Raw genomic sequence first — 25,728 nt, forward strand, 5'->3', positions numbered from 1 at the left:
CAGGGTTCTTTATGGTAAAAGCAATCTTAATTCTTGATCTTAAACCCCCTCCGAGCACCCTCAGGACTAACAGAATGGATATTTCCTCTTACCCCAGGTGGCTTTGATTAAAGCTGTGGAAAACAGAAACCAAGAGGGACAAAAAGAACAGAGGACTGGCCAGGCATGGTGGCTCACACCTGTAATCCCAGCACTTTGGGAGGCAGAGGCGGCGGATCACCTGAGGTTGGGAGTTTGAGACCAGCCTGACCAACATGGAGAAACCCTGTGTCTACTAAAAATACAAAATTAGCCCAGCATGGTGGCGCATGCCTGTAGTCCCAGCTACTCCGGAGGCTGAGGCAGGAGAATTGCTTGAACCCAGGAGGCGGAGGTTGCAGTGAGCAAAACTTCATCTCAAAAAAAAAAACAAACAAAAAAAAAACAGAGGACCATCAAGTCCTAAGGGGTTGTAGCAATGGCTTCCTCCAGTCACCAGAGGGCTGTAGAGGGAGGAATAACCTATTTCTAAATCAGTCCCAGGTAGGACCTCATCTCTGCACACCAAGCTTAAAGTCTGAAAATTACAAGAGACTATTTTTCATACATAGTTTTACAAACAAATATGGCTCCTGATAACTTAAAATTATCTACAGAGGCAGGAGAGTGAAGTAGAAATTGATTCCATACCTGGTCTGCCATGTGTTTAGAACAGGAGTCAGCAAGCTAGGACCCATAGGCCAAATGTGGCCTGCCACCTGTGTTGTCAATAAAGTTTTATTGAATCATGGCCCACTCATTTATGAATTGTCTATATCTGCTTTTGCTTTACCAAAACAGAGCTGAGTCGCTGCACTAGAGACCATATGACCCAGAAAGCCAAAAATATTTAAATGGCCCTTACCTAGAAGAATCATTCAGCTCAGTGGGTTATGTAAGTGACACATCTCCATATCATCTAGTTCACATGATATTAAAAGGCCCAAAGATGCCTGTATAAAAATCTTTCTAAATGAAACTCTATTAGCTACACATCTATTAGAATGACCAAAATCCAGAACACTAACAACACCAAATGTTGGCAAGGATGTGGAGCAACAAGAACTCTCATTCACTGCTGGTGGGAATGCAAAATGCTACAGCCACTTTGGAAAACAGTGTGGTGGTGGTTTCTTATAAAACTAAACATACTCTTACCATATGATAGAGCAATCATGGTGTTTGGTATTTACCCAAATGAGCTGAAAGCTTATGTCTACACAAAAACCTACACACAGTTATTTATAGCAGCCTTATTCATAATTGCTCAAAATTGGAAGCAACCACGATGTCTTTCAGCAGGTAAATGGATAAACTATGATACATACAGACAATGGAATATTATTTTATGCCAAAAGGAAATGAGCTCTCAAACCAAGAAAAGACATGGAGGAAACTTAAATGCACATTACTGAGTGAAAGAAGCCAATCTGAAAAGGCTACATTGTATGATGTCACACATTGTATGATTCCAACTATGACATTCCGGGTAAGGCAAAAGCTATAGAGACAGTAAAAAGATCAGTGGTTGCCAGGGGTTAGGGGAGAAGGAGGGATGATTTTTAGGACAGGGAAACTACTCTCTATGATACTATAATGGTATTGGTGTTGCAATGGAATGATACTATACATTCATCAAACCCATAGAGTGTACACCAAGAGTGAACTCTAATGTAAACTATCAACTATGAGTGATTATAATGTATCAATGTAGGCTCATCAGTTGTAATACATGTACCACTCTAGGAGGGATATTGATAACGAGGGAGGCTATGCATGTGTGGGACAGGGGTATAGAGGAAATCTCTGTGCCTTCCTTTCAATTTTACTGTAAACCTAAACATCTCTTTTAAAAAATAAAGTCTATTTAAAAAAGAAAAACAAGTCTATTAGTCAATGAGGTTGTGAGGGCCATTAAGGGCTGGGTGCCCACTGTTTCCAGCTCCTATTACCTTCTGAACACCATAGAATTGCATTTCCTGGATCCTGGGTAAGATCTTGGGATGGGTCCTGATCAGAGAGTTATAAGTAGAAGTGATATGAATCACTTCCGAAATGAAGCATGACCTTCCAGAGCTCTTTTCCTTGTGGCTCAACATCTGGCAAATCCAAGCTTCTGACTTCCCTGAGTGACAATGGTGTGCAGAGCCCCCCAGCTGGCTTCTGGTGGGCACAGAGCAGAGTAAAGAAGAAGCCTTTCTTGCTCTAAGCCACTGAGCATTGGGTGTTTGTTTCCTCAGCAAAATCTAACTGATCTTGACTGTTATAGAGATGATCAATAACTATAATATGCTACTATATTTGCAAGACTGCGGCTTCTCCCTATCCTACCTCCTCCAGTACAGTGAAGGACTCAGAAGAAGAAACATTGATCCAAGCATGAACTTTTACCTTCAGTCATCAATCTAATTTAGTTCATGAAAATTCTTCATAAAATCTTGGTCTTCTTAAAACTCCAAGGAAGAGTCAGTCTCTCTCTCTCTCTCTCCCCACCATCCCCCAAAGAACTCTGTTATTCATGCCTATCTATCAGGCCATCTTGGTCCCAACTTCAAGCAGTCTGTAGCCTCCCAGAGAGGAAATTTCTTTTTTCTCTCTCATTAATTTTCTGCCAAGAATGGCAGCTTTTGTTCCTCTCTCTGAGATCACAGGAGCAGAATAATCCTAATCAATAAAAAGGCTGGGAGAAGGTTGTGAAACCACCCCCACCTGAGGTAAACATGTTGATCTCCCTGTAAATCATCATTTCTGCTAATATTTGAGCACCCGTTGTGTTTTATTTCTCAGCTGATTCAGAAAGCAGGAAGGAAGAAGGAGGTTATTTATTGGGTCCCTCAAACCCCAATAAAAGTCAACTGGAATCCTCTCAGGAAGTCTTCAGAACAGCAGTTCAATGGCCGCACACCATTCCTAGCTAAGTGGGAGGGTCATGGGTGTTGTGGTGACTCTGGAGAGCAGGGTGGCCATGGCTTGGTGCAGCCAAGCACAGGTCTCCTCCATCCATGACTTCTTCCTGGCATGGTCAGGTTTGCAGAGTAATTCAACTAAGGCCCAATTCCTTACACAAGACAGACAACACTTTCTTGACCTGTGTATGAAGGGGTGGTGGCACCCCCAGAGCACCTGCAGTCCCTGTAGCAGCTTTCCCATCAGACGCAAGAAAGCTCCTCTCCCTCTGCACTGTCAGCCTCTTCTGCTCTTCTTGTCTTACCCTCCAAACCAAAAGTATCTCTCTGCTGCACTGATGCTGAATGAAATACAGAACTACTTAGAATGAGCAAAAATATACAGAGAAATACCCCCTGAAGCTGTCCTTGCAAGGTGATATGATTCCTGACAGGTTCATCCTTCAGGCATACAACTCCGACCTCTTCACAAAGGCTTAATGGATGTTTCAAATGTGCAGGACCACATGTGCCATAGAATGGCAGCTTTGATCAAACCACAGAACTTACTTCCAAGATTTATAAAGTGCGACTGACTGATGATCCCCTGTCTTCCCTGAGTGCATGATGACCACTTTCAGGAATCTCCACAAGCCCAGGTGCTGGCCCAGGGTCCAAGCTACAGCTTTCTGAATGTTAATAAAACAACTTGGAATCTTCTGTGATTCACTCATTTTCTCATGAAATTGTGGATCACCAAGTCTGGCTGCAACGCCTCTCGTGACTCTCTTCTTTCAATTTCCTTTACTCCTATTCTTTTTCAGGTCCTTCGCGTTTCTTGTCTGAATACCAGAAATTACTAACTGGCCCTCCTGCCCTGGTTCTCCACCCTCAGGCACCGCTGACATGGTGATCACCGTGAAACACCTACCCGACTACCTGATTCCCTTTAAACGCTCAACAAAGGGAGAAGAGCATGGGCATACCTTAAGCCAGGTAACCCAAGGTTCAAGTCCTGACTCCACTATTTACTCAGCACAAGTCCTTTAACCGCTTCAGCTTGTACTTTCCTCATCCCACACTAGAAAGAACAATAGCGCCCATCTAATAGAGTTTGGGAGAACTGAGTGGGATAATGCACTTAAAGGTCTTAGCAGAATGTTTTGGCATCTAGTAAGTAAATGCTCAATAAGTGTATATTATTATCGTATGTTCTGAGCATTAGAGGCCCTGCAAATTCAGGGCATAGAAAACCTTCCCATTCCCATCTCCTATCAATTCAAACAGTGGCTGCAACTCCTTCATCCAGGGATTCTCACCCTGTGCTCCCCAGAACACTGCTCCGCCACAAACCCCTCCACAAAAATATCGGAACTTTATTTCTACCTCTAGTACATTTGTCTCCAAAATAGCAAAAGAGTACTGAGAATTTCATGTATCTTCAACAAGTCTTTTCATTAGGAGACAATACTCTAAAATTACCCACATAGATGGCATGTTGCTTTCTGAAAGTGGTACAATGTTTTGATGTCTAATCATCTTTATCTCTAAGACTAAGCGTCATATTTTCCCAGCTGAAATTAGCTGCCACCTTGAATGCCCTCACGTATACTCTTCCCAGACTCACCAGTAGGGGGCGCGCCTGCATAAAGGAGGGCGCTAGAACAATTTCCTCACACCGGGACAGTTGTCTGTTCCAGAATGCATAATCCAGTGATGCAATTTTCTTTATACTTACCAGAGGCCTAGAACATGGAAGCATCTCAGTTCTTGCAGTTTTTCATCAACACTTGTCATAACACTGCCCATGCTTGCTATTACCAAAATGATTTTTTTTTCTGTAGTTTGCACAGTATCTAAATTCTAGTTACAGACTAGACTACTTGAATTACCTGAATTCCAAGTTGGCAATGATCCCTACACACACTTCATTTTATTCCCAGCAGCCCACGTAGAGTGTAAGCATCACACAGTGCATAAAGGCACAGACTCTAGACCAAGACCGCCAGAATTCAAATCCCAGCTCTGATACTTACTAGCTGCGCGACCTTGGGTAAGTTGTTTAACCTCTCTGTGCCTCGGTTCCCTCATCTGTAATATGGGAATAACAATAACCTATCTTCTAGGTTGTTGTGAAGATTAAACAAGTTAATACATGCAAAGTGCTTAGAACAGTGTTGGGAACATGGTGAATGCTGTATGCAATTTTGCTTCTACCACTGCTACTATGCAGCTATCATTGAAGCATCGCAGGTGAGAAAAAGAGGATCAGACACTAAATCTGTCAGCTTGAGAGTAGCTCAGCAAAGGGAGTCTTCCCAATGGATTCTACTCTACTTGGAGTCAATGCTTCCAGCTATGGCCACCGGTAGGAAAAAGACAACACAAAATTCAAATCAGAAAGGTTTACTTATTTACCTTAGATTCTACTTTCAGAAGCTCAGGGTGTTTAAAAATCCATATGTGGAAGAAAATATATGGATCTAATAACTACTGATGGATCATAAACAGCCACTCATGGGACTCCACAATGTTGAGATTGTTATTGACGGAGGACACCAGGGTGTCCTTGACAGTGCCCAGAAAAATTGCGCTGCCACCCAAAACAGCCTACCCATACATCACAAATATTCCTCCTTCATGATGTGATTTCCACATTCCCTGCAGTAAGAATATTTTCTCACCTTTATCATTTTCACAAATGTCTACGCAGTAATTACCTGAGTTCATTTTTATGAATTTCCACTATTTTTCTTTCCAGCTTCTGTGACTGCTTGGGGAAAATCTCAAACTCACTGATGTAATTCTCAGGATGCTCCTCAGGATCGTAATCACCAAGCTCAGCTGTGATGAGTGAAAAAATAAAGAGACAGAGAAAGATTAAAAACAATAACATGAGCGTGGTGCATACGGAATGCCTCCTGCCATCCAAAAGAAGAGGCTGGAATAAGCTCACCCAAAAATATGTATCTGTACCCAGAGAAAGCCTGAGTGTCTAGAGGCTCATATTCCAGTTCAGATTGAGCTGTGTGAGCTTGGGATCTTGAGAATCTTCTCTGGGTCTCGCCTTCTTTATCAGTATAATAAAGGATTTAAATTACTGTTTTTCAGTAGGGACACCATTGGCATTTTGAGGGCTGAACAATTTTATTATTTCAGATTTTCTAAGGAACTGTAGGACATTTAGTAGCTCTAAACTTCAGGTACTAGATGCTAGCAGCATACCCAGGCACTGTGACCATCAAAACTGCTCTCTCCCAGAAGTTAGTCAAAGAATACAGGATTTCAATTAGATAGAAGGAATACATTCAAGAGAGCATTGTACAACATGGAGATTATAGTTAGAAACAACGTATTGTATACTTAAAAACCCCTGAGAGGGTAGCTTTTAATTGTTCTCACCACAAAAACAAATGATAAGTATAAGAAGTAATACATATGTAAAGCTCGGTTTAGCCATTCCACAATGCATACATATTTCAAAACATCAGGTTGTATACCATAAATATATACAATGTTTGTTGATTTAAAATGTTTTACATTTTTAAAAAATTTAATGCCCCCACCCCAATATTTCCAAATGCTCCCCAGGATAGGAGGTGGTACCACCTTTAGATGGAAGCCAGTGGACATTCCTCGGGGTTCCATTCACAGCTAATATTCTCTGGGTCCAGGAATTCCCTGACTGGAGCTGCCTGCACTGAGGCTTATGCAGGTGTGGCTTATTCATTGAAAAATCACTAGAAGAAACCCAGCGGGATTGCACTTAAAAACAAATTGATTGCTCTTGAAATTAAGGAGTATACATCTAAAACAGAAGAGCATACTAGATTAAAGTTGTTGCTGGATTCTAATGAGAAATAAAATCCTAAGCCCCCCAACAGACTGAACATTGCCTCCACTTGGCCAAGAGGCCCCAGAGAACTCTTAAAAACTGAGTTCCCAGACATGATGAGGTCAGACCTCATTATACCCCCCCTCACTAATTGCTATTAGGTTTCCCACACCAAGGGTTAAACAGAAACCAGCCCTTTTGAAAAACTGCACCACTGATATCAAACAATCGCCGATGCTGCCCCTCCCTTTTGTGGTTTTGACACAGTAACTGACCAGCATTCCTTCCTGGTAAGAGACCACTGACCACAAAGTGGTTCTGGCCAGTCTATGGAGGCTGTGCACAGAGGGCCTCTGTGTCCTCTGCTTCACCTTTTGTTGTATAGGCCCTAATGATAATACATTTAAATGTTAAGTCTCCACCCAAAAGTGAACATGGGATGCATGTTGCTTATGTGCTAGCCTACTATGCATGCCTGTGCCTTCCTTTTGTGAATATTCATAGCTCCTACTATAATCTGTTGAATATGTATACTTGGCCACCCCATTCAGCATAAATCTTTGTCTTATTCTTCCCACCCTTGAAGTGCTTGTTTCCAGCTTCTGGCCAGAATCTACGTTTCCACACCTGTCAGAATGGCCACCCTGCAAGCAGCAACCCTTTGTGAGAAATAAAGCTCTTCTTTCCAAATTTATATACTTCATGATTCTTCAGCTGACACTAACAAAGGGCACCTCCAGAGGATCTTCAAGGGTAAAAAGAGAAATGCCTACACATCTCTGAGTACCCAGAAGGCCAAGCAGAGATACGTGTGTGAACCACAGCACAGAAGGGCAAAGGTGATGTTTGTCATCAAGAATACTTTCTATTGGTTCCACAAGCATGCTAAGGAAAATGAGCCAGAAGAAGCAAGTGTCTCTGGAAGAAACAAAAGATATGGCCCAGGAGAGTAGACTAAAGATAGTGGGAAAATTGTATTAGAAGAACCTGATCACCAATATGACTTTGAAGTAGAAAAAAAATTAGTATGCCTTGAGTGCATCTGAAAAATTACATCCAACTCTGTAATTTGTATCCACTGTCCCTTCATTGTCACATCATCCAATGACTGGAAAAGTATATAACCAGGAGGAAAGCAAAGCTCTTTAAAGCTTCTGGACAAAATTCAAATTACAGCATTCTTAAAACAACCTAGAACATATACCACAGCGAGGGAAGACCTCTAAAATAAGACCCAAAATACTATCAGCCACAAAGGGGAAATTGATTAATTTGATCATACCAAAATTAAAATTTATTTCTGTTTAATAGAGGACATCAGAGTCAAAGTAATAGAGAGATGACAACTTGAAAGAACATATTTTCACAATCTAAAGCTGATAAGGGCTAATATCTAGAATAAAGAAGAAATCCCTACATATCATTTTTTTAATGGACAGGAAGACTAATAGAGAAATAGTCAAAGGATAACGAACAGACAGTTCAAAGGATAACGAACAGACAGTTCAAAGAAGGGGAAACCCTAATGGCCAGTGTAGGGAGAGATGCTCAAACTCATGAATAATTAGAGATATGCAAACCAAAACAAAATGTTACTTTATACCTATAACATTGGCAATAAAACTAGGAAGCTAGCAGAGACACAAGAAAACAAAAATACTTGTGCACTGCTGAAGGGTTCTAGATGCATGTTGCTCCTCCAGAGAGCAAGGTGGGAGTATTTAGTCAAATATTATCACCTAGCAATCCCATTTCTGGACATTTTTCCTAGAAAAACTCTAGGTGCAAAAAAAGGATATGTTCAAGGTTTTTTTATGACAGCATTAATCATAATAGTCAGAAGCTGGAGGCAACTTGGGTGTTTATTGTTAGTGGGACAGAGAGATAAGTAAAACATGGAAGACGCACCCTTTGGGACACTCTGTCACAGTTAAAATCAACAAAATAGATGTACGTATGCAATATGGACAGATCCCAAAAGCAGTGTTCTGAGCGTAAGAAGGAGGGAATACAATGAGTTCTATAGCATCATTTAATTTATGAAATTTAGAAGTATAGACACAAAAAACAGTATTAATCATTTTATAAGGATGGATACAAAGACAAAGATATGTATATGAACCAAGCATTGCCCTTAGGAGTGGAAATGGTGAATAATGGAAAAAGAGAAATCAATCAATCAAATCCATGGGCCTAAAGGGACCAGTGATGAGAGGTGGGCCATAAACTGATGATTAACTCAACCTATGTTCCAAAAGAAATACACGTAACATGTCCACCTGCACACACATACACGCTTGTGCCCCTGTGAGCTAGCTACAGGCATTAATATTTAGGAGATGGATGATCCCAGTGCTTCCATTTTCCATAGGTGATGGGACAATGGACCACCAATATGAAACTGGGTCATTTTCAATGCAAATGTCAGCTTGCAGAGTGGTTGGTGAGGGAGGGCGTCGTTTGTCAGGGTGCACTTTTCTTTCCAGGAAATCTTGTGAGATATTATAGACTTGCAATGCTAAACACTGCAAATGTTAGAAAAGTTAGAGAAGAAATGCTATGAAGACTGCACCGGATTGCTGACAAGATTAACACTGTCCCCATCACAGGCCCTGCTCTCTGATTCCCTAAAGCTTGTCTTTAACTCTGACCTCTCCTTAAGCAGAAGGCAGGTTTTTTTAAATGAATAAAGATTTCTAGCTATTCATACTAAGAGGAGTTGGGTAAGCAGCTATGGTTCTCCCTCCTGCTCATGACTTGGAAGTTGAAGTTGTGACAAATGACATACAACTGGAGGCCCTGCTGTTTGAAACCAGCTCTAGCACTTTTCTAAAAGGATTCAATTCTAAGAGAAAAATCCAATGAATTTGAAGTGAATGGGTGAGTAAGGTCAGAAACAGTAAGTCTAAAAAGCAACAGGCTTTCCCCTGGTTTGGAAAGGACTCATTCCAAAAAAATTTGAGATGCAGGACCTTTAGCTCCAGGGCCAACTCCCTCAGGAGCTTTCCCTGACCCACCCTTGCTAAGTCAGAAGCCCTCCTGGGACACTCATAGCAGGGACCGGGCCTGTGTGTTCCTCCATCTAACCATCAACGCAGGGTCACAACGGCCTGTGTTTCCTTAGCCATCTTCCCACAGGAACTTTGTATTGCCATGTGGCCCCCTAGCAACTGCTCAGGAAGTATTTGGAGAACACGTGAACAAATGAATGAATGAGGTAGTGATACCATCCCAGCAGGCGGCCAACCAATCTTTCCCATAGTTAAATGAATCAGGCACAATCATTTAACTAAATGTTAAATGAATCAGGCACAGTCATTTAATGAAATGTTAAATTTAACTAAACGTTAAATGGTTGTGCCTGATTCAATTAACCACGGTTAATCAGGGCATGTTTGAAGCTTTGGTATATTCTGAGTTTATTAAAAACAGTCAATCAAGCCAGGTGTGGTGGTGCACACCTGTAATCCCAGTAACTTGGGAGGCTGAGGTAGGAGGATTGCTTGAGGTCAGAGTTTGGGACCACCATGGGTAACATAGTGAGATCCTGCCTACAAAAATATACAAAACCTGTCAATCACCTGGAGTTCAGGCAAGTGCCCCGATTCATTTCAGGCAAGTGCCCCAATTCATTCAACATATTTAGCGGAGAACCTGCTGTGTGCCAGACACAGGAAGACTGCTGTGAAAAAGCACCCAGATCCTACTCCCATGGAATTAGATTCTATATAGGAGGAAATGCACAATAAGCCCAAAAACAACTCAAGATCTAAGTGTTTGCAAGAAAACACAACAGGGCTCTGAGAAAGAATGACGTGCAGGAGGCAGCTGCTTTAGCTCGAGTGGTCCAGGTAGACTTATCAAAGGAAGTGACTTCGGGACTGAGTTCTGAATATCCAGCAGGAGTCAAGATTTCTACAGGGGTTGAACATACCAGGCAGAGGAGATAAGTTGAATTCCTCTGTGGTGCTGTTTTGTAAAAAGAACAGGAAAGATATTTTTACCAAGAAAGAATATCAATAGATCCCAAGGATTCTGTGTTTGTTTTGCAATTTGTATTATGAAAGAAAATGCATTGCATGTCTTGAATATGCTTGTTGGATTCAGTATGTACAGGCGGCAAAACTCCAGGTGATTGACTGGTTTTGTATTCCTTGTGGAGACAAGGTCTTGTCTATGTTGCCCAGGCTAGTCTCAAACTCCTGGCCTCAAGAAATCCTCCTGCCTCAGCCTCCCAAGTAGCTGGAATTACAGGTGTGCACCACCACATCCAACTTGATTGACTATTTTTTATAAACTCAGAATATACTGACACTTAAAACATACTCCTTGAAAGAGCATTAGCAAACAAGACGATGAGGGGCGACAGTACCTCCTGATTGCTAATCACTTACTCCATCTTCCCTATTACTCTGTAAGAATAAGCAGTTCTGAAATGCCCATCTATATCTGTATTTGTCAATGACCTGCAGAGCTGCTGAAGTACTCATCCAAGAATCAGACCTTTATGAACCACTTTTGCTGAATTTGCTATAAATGACCACAGACAGCACTGCATTTGAGAGCCAAAAGGTCTTTTTGAGGTCTGCCAGTCCATTTCCCACTCTACTTTCTCCACAGTGTCTGTGTGTGTGTGGTCAGTAATAATAGCAATGAGGGATAAAACAGGGCCCTGATTGTCTGGATGGAGGCTCCGTGGCTTTATTTCAAACAGAAAACAGGATGGCGAGCTTTCCATTATAGATCCATATTGAGCGTGTCCTTGGAGAATTGATGGTAATTCACTAATGCCTAAATGCATTCTGAAATCCTCATATGCTGGTCTGTTGCTTGGATTAGTATCGATTCCCTTGTCTCTTACCTAAGACAGTGCACCCTAACTCAAGATGTGCAGCCTTCACCATGGAGGAAGGGAACTATGGGATTTACAGTCCTTTCACTCCAAGGTAAGAGAGGCAGCTTTCAGAAACACATTCTCTACCTCAGTGCCGGTGAAAGGGCTGTTTCCCATCACAGTATCAACTGTAGTGCTTTAAATGGGAGAATACCCAAGAGTTTTAACACCTCTACCAAAATCTGCTATCCAGGATGAAGCTGTTCCCAGGGAAGGGGGCAAAGAACAACACACACACCCACTTCGGAATTCTCAGAGAGACCAAACACAACTGAGAAGAGGATCAAAGGAACTATTTCACAGCACAGAGCATCCCACAGAGAGGGCGGTGGGCCACAGGGGAATCCCCAGGAGAATGAGGGGTTTCTCAATCAGTGACAAGCTCAGTGTTGTGGTAGGCAGATGATCATCACTGATGACCAGCTAATGGTCCATCAGAAGCTTCTGTGTTATTCCAGATCCATTGGAAGATTGACATAGTCATCTCTCTCTCTCTCTCTTTCCCCCGCCCTACCTTCTGTCTCACAAACATGTCATTAATGTTCATGCTACCAACAGCTGGATCATCTGAGTCCCTCCAGCTGCCTCTCAACTGGCCCAGGGGAACAGAACACCTGAGCCATTTTTACTTGGGTGTTGGGCCCATCCATGGCCATATGGTGCCTCAGGCCCTGGAGGCCTCCTTCCCTCAAACCACTTTCCTTACTAGGTGGAAACATTCAGAACCCAACCCACATCAACACATTAGCTATTTCCCCTAGGGTTTGTTCAACTGGAAAAAGAACAGTAGTCACTTCTAATGGGCCTGCGCTACCCCTGGCCTGGTGCAGAGTGGTCTCTGAAATCACATGGCCAGGAAGGGAGGATGACTACCCCATTTAATAGATGAAGAAACTGAACCCTGAAGAGCTTAGGTAACTTATCCATGGTGAATCATCCAGGAAATGGGAAGAAAGATTCAAATGGTGGTGTGACAGTTTATGAGACTTGTGCTCTCCTCACCACGCCCATGGCTAGAAGAGCTAAGGAATTAGACATGATAGACGTGTACGTATATATACACATACACACATGAATAGATAGGATGGATGGATGGATAGATGATAGATAGATAGATAGATAGATAGATAGATAGATAGATAGATAGATAGATAGATAGACAGATAGATGGATAGATAGATGTACACAAAAATGCTTCCAGGGATGACCCCTTTGTTTAACACCTGTCTTCCTAGATGCAGATTCCCCCTTCAATATGTCCATTAGGCCTCTCACCTAGCGTTTGGAACTGAGAACATACAATACCCACATCCCTTCAGAGCTTCTTATAAACCCACCCATTCCACATTCCAGCCCGTTTGAAAGAGAGCTTCTGACTCTGACTCCTGGGATCTTGAGGGACTCTGTTTTTGCAGAGGCTCCTGTGAACATCTCAGCCCAGCCTTCCACCGGGACCCCACTGGCTTGGAAGGGAAGGTGAGTTGGGGTTCTGTTGCTATGTACCCAGCCCTACATGGTCTCCAGCCACAGACACAGGCAGGATGGCCACGGGTGGGAGAGAAGGGAGGCTTGAAACAGCCGGAGCTCCACAGTGCAATGGTGGCGTGGGTGAGCTGTGGCCAGACTTACCTTGAACAATACAGGCACCCAGGTAGGCAGCATCGGAAAAGGAGCACAGCAGGCGGCCATGAAAAATGTCCCTTTTAATCTGAAGGTACAAAAGGTACCTGCAATACAAAAGGAGAAATGGTCACCCTAACTTTTGGCTGAAGTCTGGAAGAAGTAGGATTGTTCATGCTTAGCTCCCATGGTGACCAGAGCTTTTCCCAGCTCTAGGGACTGGCTTAGACATGCCCAGCCCTTTGTAGAACAAGCAGAGGAAAGCTGAGAGGGGCCCTCTGAATTCAGAAAATCAGAAGTGTCTGCCGAGCAGATCTTATCAGCCTCCAAAGCTGAGCAGGCTCGGCCTTTTCAAAGAGGCATGAGAAGAAATGAGGAAAGCCACAGGACCCAGTGGCCAGAGCTCCTGGGAGCAGCTCCTGCACGAGGACAGCCATGGCCACCGTCATCACTAGCTGCATCTCAGGTACATGCTGCCCAAGCTCTGTTTCAAATGAAGAGCCAGGAAACAGAGTCAAGCCGTACATAAGGCCAGCCTCATCATTTCTTAGGGGCAGAGAGACACATTAATCAACCTCAGACAGATGCAGTTATTATGAGGCCAGAAAGGCAACTAACTGATTCACAACTAGAGCTGTCATCTGTGTAAAGTCTCCCCACTCCAGGGATGGCACACTCAGATGCCTACTGAGGCCAGGCACATAGTGGCCTGTGACACGGGCAAGTCACCTGTGCTGGTGCAAGAAGTGCTGGAAACAGGATGGGACACAGCAGCTCCCTAGAAAGGGGGCAGCCACCACACAGCTCCAGCCTAGTGCTGCCACTAGAAAAGCACTTTGTCCAGTTTTTCCAGAAAAATAGCAAGGTGGGAGGCAGGCAGCAGAGCAGGGTGCCAGGTTGCAACCCCTGGCTCAGGCTCATTTTGTCTCTGTCCTTCCTGTTACTCCACACTGATCAAGCTCTCTTCCAATTTCCTCATCTTCTCAAGGTTCTTTCATTCCAGGCTCAGGCCTGGGATCTGTTGTTTCTGAGCAGAGTAACTTTACAGATGTGTGCAGATTCTTTCTGTGCTTCCTTTAGAGTTTAACTCTCAGAACCAATGTTTTTTCTCCTTCTTATCTTCTTGGGGGTTTGTGGGGAGCATCTCTCAATCAGTCCCAGTTATCACCTTGTGAGGTTAATTTTATGTGTCAACTGGATTGAGCCATGGGATACCCAGATATCTGGTTCAATATTTTTTCTGGGCGAGGGTGTTTCTGGAAGAGATTAGCATTTGACTTGGTGGACTGTGTAAAGCAGATGACCCTCCCCAGTGTGAGTGGACCTCATGCAATCCATTGAGGGACTGAATAGCACACAAAGGCAGAGGAAACTGAATTCACTCTGCCTGACTGCTTGAGCTGGGACATCAATCTTCTATCCTCAGTGTTGCTGGTTCTCAGACCTTCAGACTTGGATTGGAATCTACACCATTGACTCTCTGGCTCTCAGGACTTTGAACTACACCACTGGCTTTCCTGGGTCTCCAGGTTACAGACAGCAGATCACGGAGTACCTTGGCCTTCATAATCACATGGTCCAATTCCTTATAATAAATCTCATAATGTATGAAAGGGTGTGTGTGTATGTGTGCGTGTGTGTGTGTGTGTGTGTGTGTGTGTGTGTGTGTGTAGCCTATTGGTTCTATTTCTTTGGAGAACCTCAACTAATACACATCTCTAGCTCCCAAGTAATTTAATCTTTACTCAGCCACAGGAAGAGCGACATGCGTAATCCCCATTTTAAAGGCAAAGAAATAGAGAATCAGAGAGAGTGATTAGTGTGCTAAGGTCACAGGGACTCTGTCAACCCCAGAGTACTGGAGCTCACTGTTTCTGGGCCATTGGTTCACTGAAAGCACACTGGATCCATTGAAGGAATCAGTGGCTCACTGATGTTTTCCTTCACTGTATCTTTGTCTAACATCTGCTTTATGCTGTACACTGTGCTGTGTGTGCACTGGCGGCATGGTGGAGGCTCAAATGACAATCTTTGTCCCCAGTTTAGTATTAAATTGTGTGCAGTGGATAAAGGCAGTCCCTAATAAGTTTCTAATTTGGAGTTTGCTATGCATTCTGTCAAAGGAACAATATTATACTCATTGGGTAAGGACTCAGACTAGCTGCCTAATCTAGTGCCTCTCACACTTTAACGTGCACATGAATTACTTAAAGAGTTTGTTAAAATTGATTCTGATTCAAAAGGTCTTGGATGGGCTTGAGATTCTGTAGTTCTAATAAGCTCCAGGGGGGGCCAGGTGTGGTGGCTCACGCCTGTAATCCCAGCAATTTGGGAGGCCGAGTTGGGCGGATCACGAGGTCAGCAGATGCAGACCATCCTGGCTAACATGGTGAAACCCCGTCTCTCCTAAAAATACAAAAAATTAGTCAAGCATGGTGGTGGGTGCCTATAATCCCAGCTACTCGGGAGGCTGAGGCAGGAGAATCACTTGAACCCGGGAGGCAGAAGTTACAGTGAGCCGAGATCGCACTACTGCACTCCAGCCTGGGTGAAAGAGCAAGACTCCATCTCAAAAAATAAATAAAAATTAATTAATTAATTAATTAAGTTCCAGGCGATGCTGTGGTGCAGCTCCATCAGCCACACTTTGAGTAATAAGGTTCTAAACCAGTGGGCTTCTGGATCCTACCCCAGACCCAATGAAATCAGAATCTAGGCCCTCACCAAAACTTGTACATGAATGTTCATAATAACATTATTCATTATAGCTAGAAAGTGAAAACAGGGCAGGGCACAGAGGCTCACGCCTGTACTCCCAGCATTTGGGAGGCCAAGGCAAGCGGATAGCCTGAGGTCAGGAGTTCCAGAACAGCCTGGCCAACATGGCAAAACCCAGTCTCTACTAAAAATACAAAAATTAGCCAGGTGTGGTGGCTCGTGCCTGTAATCCTAGCTACTTGGGAGGTTGAGGCAGGAGAATTGCTTGAACCCAGGAGGCAGAAGCTGCAGTGAGCAGAGATCACGCCACTGCACTCCAGCCTGGGCGACAGAGTAAGACTCCATCTCAAAAAAAAAAAAAAAAAAAAAGTGAAAACAAGCCAAATGTCCCCCAGCTGATGAATACATAAAAGAAACATGGTATATCCATACACTGGAATATCATCCAACCATAACAAAAATGAAATGCTGAAGATGCTACGACAGGGATGAACTTTGAAAGCATTATGCTAAGTAAAAAGATGCCAGACCCAAAAGGCTACACATTGCATGCTTTGATTTACATGAAACAACCAGAATGGACAAATCTATAGAGACAGAAAACAGGTAAGTGGTTGCCCGGAACTTGGGAGAAAAGAGAATACTGGATAACTACTTGGGTACAAAATTTCCTACTGGGGTGATGAAAATGTTTTGGAATCAGATCATGGTGTTAGTGGCACAAATCCGTGCACATACTAAACTATACACTTCAATATCTGTCAAAATAAACTATTTTGAAAATCCAAATTGTCTTAGAGTGGTGGTTCTCAAAATTTGGCATGCTTCAGAATTACCTGGAGGGCTTATGAAAATAGATTGCTGGACCCAACTCCCAGAGGTTTCTGATTCAGTAGGTCTTGGACAGACACCAAGAATCTGCATTTATAACAAGTTTCCAGGGGATGCTGATGCTGCTGGCCCAGGGACCACCTCACTTTGAGGACCAGCCCTAGACTATTCAGAATAGCAAGGTCACACAAATGCTTTAAATGATTAAATCTTAGCCCTTTTTAAGGACAGTAAACTACCAGGCCAAATACCATGAAGTTTCTTTTCTGTGTATTGAATGTATGTATCAAACATAAAAGCATTTCTTTCTACTTTTTGATGAGTTTGGCCATGAAAAATAGTTTCAAATAACTATTTATTGATAAATGAGAGGCTTGGGTTCTAATCCCATAACTCAGAAATCAATTTGGCAAGAGCTTCCCGAGAAAAGAAAAGCAGCTTTCACGTCAGAGTTTGGGGCTGTGCCCGTATCAGTGATCTCAGGAGATAATCAAGAATTACTGTGGATTCAACATAATCCACTGAGTCTTGTAAATGGTTTCACATTAAGGATGCTCATTTTTTTTATATAATAGCTACCAAAAAATAATGCATCTCCCTTTAGTGTCATTCCTGCATAAAAAGATTAAGCAACAAAAACCCATGAGGGTCTGAGTCATAAATTATTGTGCTGCCATTAATAAAATTGCATCTCTACATCTATTGGAAGATGGTTCTTCTAAAAAAAATTAAAATCAACATTCTTTTGGTAACATTCAATTGTATAGAGCATTTACAAAAGCCCCAGAAATCTAAAGGATTGTAAAATGATTGCTTAAATGGAGAGATAAAGGATAAAAAATGATTTCAAATATCATTTTTGTGGTTATTTTTATTATTTTGTGTTTTTAAATTTGCCTTTTTCTTAACATTTCTTTACTCTTAAGCATGGTCATGAATATGATCTTAACTTCTCACATATTACATTCTTCTCAAACTTTAATCTTATAATAAAATAACATTTATCATATAAGAAAAACTAAATGCCTTCAAGATAGGAATTCAAACCGTAAGTACCTGGGGCATTCCACAGTTTCTCAATTCGTTTAGAATTCTAAGGACTGCGTTGACTAAGAAAAGTCCATTTCTACTTGTATAAAGGCAGTGGAACATCTTAATTACCTTTGGAAACTGAAAGGGTCACGATATTCCATTATTCATACCTGAGCTATTTAGTCAAAGGTAGGAAAATGTTAGCAAATACAATTGAGAGGGGCGAAACTAGGGTTATTAACTGAAACGCTGTACTCTTTTACTTTCAAATGGGACTTTTTTCAACAACAAAATGTCCATCCTTAATTTATATTGTGAAACATACTCAATTTTTATCCTCCAGACAAAATTATAAAGAGAACAAATGACAAAAGTGAGACATTAGGATTTGATTTGATCTTCCTAATCACACTGTTAGCACCCTGAGGGCAGGAAAAATAGCTCTCCCTCTCTCTCCTCTCTCTCTCCCTCTCTCTCTTTGGCAGCTAATTTAGTCACTGCCCCCTGGGTAGTAACAGCAAGTGAGAACAAATTTATCAAATAAATAATTAAAATTTTCAATCCAAAATCAGACCAAGGCTACATACTATACCATTCCATTTACATGAAATGTCCAGAATGGGTAAATCCATAGAAACCAAAAGTAGATTAGTGGTTGCCAGGGGCTTGGATGGGGACTAGGGTGGAGAATAGGGAGTGACTTCTATGGGGTACATGGTTTCTTTTGAGGGTGATGAAAACTTCTAGAACTAGATGGTGGGGAGGGTTGTCCAACACTGTGAATGTACCGAATGCCACTGCATTATACACTTTAAAATGGTGAGATACATTTATGTCATGTGAATTTTACCTCAATGAAAAGAAAAAACCAAGCCAGATTGCAAAATCCCAACCACTGCTTATAACGTCCATTATCTATTACCCTCATTTCCACACACACACACCCTCTCTCCCCATCTCCCACCCCCAGCACATTTAGTAAGCTAAATGACTGTGAGCAAATTAATAATAGAGAGCAGAACCATCTGCTCCCTCCTAAAGTCACCTCCATGCCACTAATGGTCAAGCTTACCAGAGACCCTGGATAATAACAAGGAAGCAAAATATCCAAGAACCCAAAACCTCCCCCTGCCAATGATCAGAGCAGATTACACTTGCTTTTCTGTTGCATCTATCTGTACCTAAGCAGCTTACTTTCAGAGATGATTATAGCAAGTGATTTTTGTGGTCACCAAGCCAGAGCCTTATCTAGAGCTAAGTGCACAGCAGCGCTCCCTCTCCCATCCTCCTAGAATCCTGCTCAAAACATGTGCCCAGGTTATTCAAGGAAGCCAAACCCCCAGAAGGTACACTGAAGCTGTAGCCCCAGCAGAGGGAGGTGAGAAGGGAGGAGGTACAAGGACTCAAAAATTCAGAGAGTTGGGCTGAGAAGAGTCTGAGTGGAGGGAAGCCTGCCTCCCAGTCGGTCATTCAGCAAGCAGAAGGCAGGATGACAGACAGTGCATTCTGCCAGGTGATCTTTTCCCTCCCAGAAAAGCTGAGATCTGAAAGATAGACTAGGGACTGTACTGGGTATGAATTTGCCCATGTCTCGAAGACAGACGCCTCCTATTTATTTTTAGCACCCCACTGTCAGATGTTTTCAGAGAACACCTCCCCCGTCATAGCCAGTGCTTTTTTATGCAGTTAATTACACTCTCAATGACAATTGTTTTTTTAAAAAATCCCAAAACAATTCAGTGTAAGAGAAGCAAAAACGCTGAGTTCCAAGCCTGCAACACTGAGACGGTCAGCTCTAGACAGGAGGCCCGTCTAGCCTGCAAGACCAAAGAGATTCTGGCTGGTTAAAGGCGCACGTTAAACATACAAACAAACAAAAAATACCTTGTGAGCTCTTCTTTAATCTTCAAGGGTTCATGTGGGTAGAATTTCACTCTAAAGCACATGGTGTATGGTGGATGAGCTGAAACATCATAAAGAAAAGGCATGAGAAAAGCAGCAAAAGACCATGGCCTCAAACACACACGGGAAAGGCAGCCGTGCAGCCTGACAGACTAGCCTGGGGAGTGGGGGCCAGGAGGGGGTGATTGTTTTGGAAGAAGCAGATATGATGCCCAAGAAAACAAAGCGACAGCAACAACAAAACTCAAAGAAAATGCTTGACAGGACTCCCAGAGCAAATGTAGAATACTAGCAACCTAGTCAGTGAGCTCATTTTTCCACATCACAGCTCGCCTTCATTCCTTCATTCTCTCCAGCACACAGCTCCAGAGAACACTTCTCTTCTGATTCTTCCCACCCCTTGTGACAAACAAATTGCCCATAAGCACCATTCAAGTTGCTGGGCTCACAAAAGATTTTTTTAGCCTGTGAGGTGGAAAAAAAAAAATGTCACTGCACATGACTAGTTTTCCCAAAATGATGGTGCCTTTGAATTAAAATTAAGATTTAAAAGATGGAGTCAGCCATGCAGACATCCTACTTTGCAGATTTTTAGTATTATCTATCTATAAAGGCAGTCACCTGTATGAAAATAAACACTGTTGGGCAGCCGGGCGTGGTGGCTCACGCCTGTAATCCCAGCACTTTGGGAGGCCAAGGCGGGCGGATCACCTGAGGTCAGACCAGCCTGACCAACATGGAGGAACCCCATCTCTACTAAAAATACAAAAAAAAAATCAGCCGGGCATGGTGGCATGTGCCTGTAATCCCAGCTACTCGGGAGGCTGAGGCAGGAGAATTGCTTGAACCCAGGAGGCGGAGGTTGCAGTGAGCTGAGATTGCACCATTGCACTCCAGCCTGGGCAATAAAAGTGAAACCCCATCTCAAAAAAAAAAAAAAAGGAAAAGAAAAAAAAGAAAAGAAAACATTTTTATAACTTTCTGGTTTCCCTGAAGGGAAAGCCCTATGTAGGCTGCAATTCTGGTTGAGGTTCATGATTCTGGAGTGTTCTAATTTGCATCAAATATCCAGAACTCACCCAGCTAATGGGGATTCTACAGGACTTCCAAGACCTTCCATCATAAGATCACTACCGACTTGCAATATTACTCTGATAAATGCATACAAGTGTAGTGAGATGCATTCAGATTTCAGTTAACATATAAAATGAACATCTTAAAATCAAGGAAATAAAATAGTTAGCATTACTATTTCCATGGATCGGACATACCACTCATTTGCTTCTGTATCAGTAAAGCTACTTGGGATCAGTTTTCAGTCTACATTCAAATGTGAATATGAAACAACATCCTATTTTACCCAAATTCCTCTTTCAAGATACACAGGGGTTAAACTGCCATCCAACTCTACAATGTCTGGACTACTCCAGATGTAAACAAATCCTTTACATAAGAAGAGCCATAGAGTTCTTGAATATGAATGTATAATAAGAATAATTTAATACGAAAAACAATTATTAAAAATGATTTGACAGCATCTAAATTACAAAAAAAAAGAGCAGCACCTTGCTGATGATCTCAGCAGAGAAAAACTGATCATACATACACACACACACACACACACACACTAGAACTCTTTTCATTCAATGCCCTACTTCCCTACCAACAACTAGCAAAATTCTTAACTGAAATGAGCGCTCCTAACCTGATCCTATGTTCCCTAGATTTAAGAAAAGAACCTTTTTTTTTCCTGAAGTACTAGGAGACAATAGATACCTTCTACACAGCAAAGAAAAAGCTTAGAAAAATACATCATTCATCTTTAATGATATCTAGAAATTCAGTTCTAATACAAAATAATTTATCTTTAAACATTTCCCAGCTTTCTTTTAAGTTTGTTTAAAGTACCATCTTTAATAGAGATAGATAGAGATAGGTAGATAGATGATTGATAGATACATGACAGATAGATAGATAGATAGATAGATAGATAGATAGATAGATGATAGACAGATAGATGATAGATAGATAGATAGATAGATAGATAGATAGATAGATAGATAGATGATAGATAGATAGATAGATAGATAGATAGATAGATAGATAGATAGATATGCCATCCTGCTTCATTATTCACTTTGTCTCTAACCCTGCCCCATCTGTCTCAGGTGCCTACCCAACTTCATCACACCCCAAACTCTCCAACCCATGTTAACAACTTTCATCTATATTCTTCCCCTCCTTTTGCCATCCTCACACAAATATATGCCACCATGATTATATTATATATGTGGAGAGATTTTTAATTTATTCTAACAAAATAAGATCATACCGTACATGTTTCTCTCACTTTCTTCACTTAACGCTATATCCTGCCCATCCCTCCAGGATAGTAGATAGAGATCTAACTTAACATCTATAGTAACTACAGAATAGTTCATATTATGAATACACCAGAGTGTACTCAATTATTCCCTTTTAATTGTCATTTAGGTTGTTTTCACACTTTTGCTATTCAAACTATTCTACATCAAACCATATCCATCCTTGTGCATAGATCGCTATATGCTTGTATTTTTATTTCTATAATATAGACTCTCAAAAGTTGAATTGTTGGATCAATAGGTATGGGAAAATGTTTTAAAGAGAGCAGGAAAATAAAGTTCCCTGACTATCAGCAATTTATACAAAGGAAGATCACAGAAAATGGCCCCAAACGAGAGCTGTCCTTTCTCTTCTTCCTGAAGCATTAACTTCTTAGTGTCCTAAGTTGGCTTCAGTAAGCATTGGAGCTCCTCAGATACAAATAGTGACTCACACTTGTTCCACAGGATCAGGCAGTGAGGCCAGGAACTGCTCCCCAGTGCTCTCCTTGACCATGTCTGAGTGTAGGAAGCCTTCCCACCCAGTTCTCCTCACTCCAAGCTCTGAGGCTCCAGGAAGGTCTAGTGCTTCTCCCACATATATGAAGAGTCCTTCCATCATCTGAAGATGGCACTTGTGGGCCTTCTGAGTCTTCCCTAAAATAAATATCCCAGTCCTCTTCATTTGAAGCAGTTCTGAATGGCCTTCACCAGCCGGCCCCTCCACCCTAAGTAGATTCTTGTCTGCTCTATGCTTCCTCAAGCCTGGGGCCCTAGGATTGCCAGCCTCATTCTGGACATAATTGTCGTCTCCTGTCAATGGTCTCCTCTCAGTGTTGATTTGCCCTGAGTTTACAATAGGCCCACAGTCTTAATTCTTTTCATATCTGCTGTTGCTAAGTCACACAGAACAAGCCACTATGTTCCTGACATCTCCCTCCATTTGCTGGGATATGATCACAGGAGAAATCAATACAAGTTGCTCAAGATATGCTAACTATTGAACCCCTTGTCAGAGAAGGGATGAGAGCTGGCGGCAGGAAAAACAAGAGGAGGCACTTTTCAAGTTTAACATTTTCTATTTTTTTCTACCATCATATATGCCCTACTGTGTTTTTCTCTCATATCTAGCCAACATCATTGACCTCATGTCACCAATAAAAGAAGAGTTTCCCTGTAAGTTGGAAGAACCACTCAGTTCTGTCACAGTGATCCAGGAGTAGTCCCAGGGACCTGAACTGATGAGAAGGTCAATGTCTTCACCCAGGCCTGACGAGGCCACTGCAGTGGTGGGGGTTGGGGGCGGGACTTTTTCCTTAAGAAACTTACTTAAGGTTCTATTAATAGATGCAAAAATTATATTATTATTTTATAAAGTAGTACTGCTAAAGAATGTTCCTTCACAGGGCTGGAATAGGCTGAAAAGATAAATAATTTCCCCCAAAATGCTGATCTAGTTATGGATGACAAGATGCATGAGGGTGTAGAATAATATGTCTTGTTCAGCTTTTTATCCCCAGAGCTGATTATTGATAAAAGGTTGCTTTTCTGAGTGTGTGGATAAATGAATTGGTGAATGATAAACCCCAGGCTCTGAGGCAGATGTCTAGAGGAACACTGAGGCCCTGCCATCACATTCATCCCTTGGTCCCTCTGACAGAATCAAAATACAGATCTAGAAAAGTTTGTCACTGGATCACTATAGCAATTCCTACAATTTACATTTTGAAAGCCTCTTTTCTCAGCTTCTGTTCTTCCCACTCAACATCTGGAATAAAATTCAGGGACTCTGGAGTTGGTTACAATAGCTACTTCTAGAGGCAGGATTGATTAATTCAATCAACAACTATCTATTGTTATAGGTAACAGACACAGTGTTAGATGTTGTACAAACATTCATTGCACAAATGTTAGCAGCTGTGAACAGACAAAAACTCTGTCTTTTTTTTTTTTCTTGAGACAGAGTTTGGCTCTTGTTGCCCAGTCTGAGAGTGAAATGGCACGATCTCAGCTCACTGCAACCTCTGCCTCCTGGGTTCAAGCAATTCTCCTGGCTCAGCCTCCTGAGTAGCTGAGAATACAGGCGCCCACCACAATGCCTGGCTAATTTTTTGTATTTTTAGTAGAGACAGGGTTTCACCATGTTGGCCAGGCTGGTCTCGAACTCCTGACCTCAGGTGATCCACCTGCCTTGGCCTCCCAAAGTGCTGGGATTACAGGCATGAGCCACTCTGCCTGGCCAAAAATTCCATCTTATGGAATCAACCTAAGTGCCCATCAATGGTGGACTGAATAAAGAAAATGTGGTATGTATGCACCATGGAATACTATGCAGCCATAAAAAAGAACAAAATCACATCCTTTGCAGCAACATGAATGTAGCTGGAAGCCATTATCCTAGGAAAATTAACACAGGAGCAGAAAAACAAACACTGCATGTTCTCACTTAGAAGTGGGAGCGAAACATTGGGTACTCATGGACATAAAGATGGAAACAACAGACACTGGGGACTACTAGAAGAAGAAAGTAAAGGGGGCAAGTGTTGAAAAACTAACTATTGGGTACTATGCTCAGTAGCTGGGTAACAGGATCATTCATACCCCAAACCTCAGCATCATGAAAAATATCCAGCTAATAAACCTGTGCATGTAACCCCTGAATCTAAAATAAAAGTTAAAAAGAAATTCTGTCTTCATGGAGGACACATTCAGTAGGGATAAACAGGTATAAAAATCAAAATGTGAAATACCAGGACATTAGAAGGTCATATGTGCTATGGAAAAGAATAAAGCCAAGAAGATGTAACAGATGAGAGAAGACTGCCACCTCTGCTCTCTTTTCCCATCCCCACTCCAATCAAACCCATGAAGTACGTGCAATTCTTTTTACTACCGTGAAAAAAAATAAAACACTCAAAAATCAAATCATTTAAAATTGTAAGTCATTGAACAAGGAGGTTGGGGGTCATCTTTAACCCCAAGTGTGGTGGCAATGGTTTGGGGTCAGAAGTCCAGCATTTGAGCACTGTGGTGCACCCACACCAGCTGTATGACTGCTGGAAAAGGAGCCTTCTCAGATGCAACACGGAAGCCCCCACTTACTCCCTGGGACATGTCCAAGGTCCTGAATCCCCTTGTACAACGATGACTAACCCCTTCTCCAAGCTGCTAAGTGTCTATGCAATCCAGCTTCCATGTGTTCTTAAACTACAGGGAAAGGGGAATGACGTAAAGAAAGATCCTTATCTGTGCCAAACATTTGGTGCAGAATCAGTAGAGGAAATGTCTGATGAAGGAGCTATCTGCGCAAACCCACAGCCTGCATTGGAGCCCTTTCCCAACAGTATCATCATGAACAGCCTCTGTGCATCTTTACTAGACTGGGCAGCATGGCCACCCCAGGGGAGAAGACATCCTGGCCTTATCTGATGTGGTGCTCAGGCTTCAGCACCCTTAACAGGGGTACACAGGGTGGTGAAAACTCCAAATCCCCCAGAGGATAAGCCCCTGAGTTTTGAAGAGGATGTCCCAACAGTGATCTTGAGAAAGCCACCTAATTTCTCTTTCCTGCTCTGCAGAGGTCACAGTGCCAGTGCCAGCCATCATGTCTACCTTCCAGATGTGTTTGGG

General features: G+C 42.2%; 1 protein-coding gene across 4 annotated transcripts in view; it reads right to left on the reverse strand.

The window, feature by feature from the left end:
- The window catches only part of FRMD3 (FERM domain containing 3), a 296,450-nt gene that overhangs the window by 81,713 nt on the left and 189,009 nt on the right, over window positions 1–25,728 (reverse strand). For all 4 annotated transcript variants that reach the window (XR_004249840.2, XM_032164377.2, XM_058445800.1 and 1 more), the window contains exons 4-6: window positions 19,718–19,796; window positions 13,262–13,359; window positions 5,624–5,747 (exon numbers count right to left, since the gene is read on the reverse strand). Coding sequence is in view for 3 of the 4 variants with exons in the window: in XM_032164377.2 (XP_032020268.1) it covers window positions 5,624–5,747; window positions 13,262–13,359; window positions 19,718–19,796 (301 nt within the window). In the remaining variant the exon portion in view is untranslated. The remainder of the gene's footprint in view (window positions 1–5,623; window positions 5,748–13,261; window positions 13,360–19,717; window positions 19,797–25,728) is intronic.

The sequence above is a fragment of the Hylobates moloch genome, unplaced genomic scaffold (genome assembly GCF_009828535.3).
Source record: "Hylobates moloch isolate HMO894 unplaced genomic scaffold, HMol_V3 SCAFFOLD_10, whole genome shotgun sequence".
Lineage (NCBI taxonomy): Eukaryota > Metazoa > Chordata > Mammalia > Primates > Hylobatidae > Hylobates > Hylobates moloch.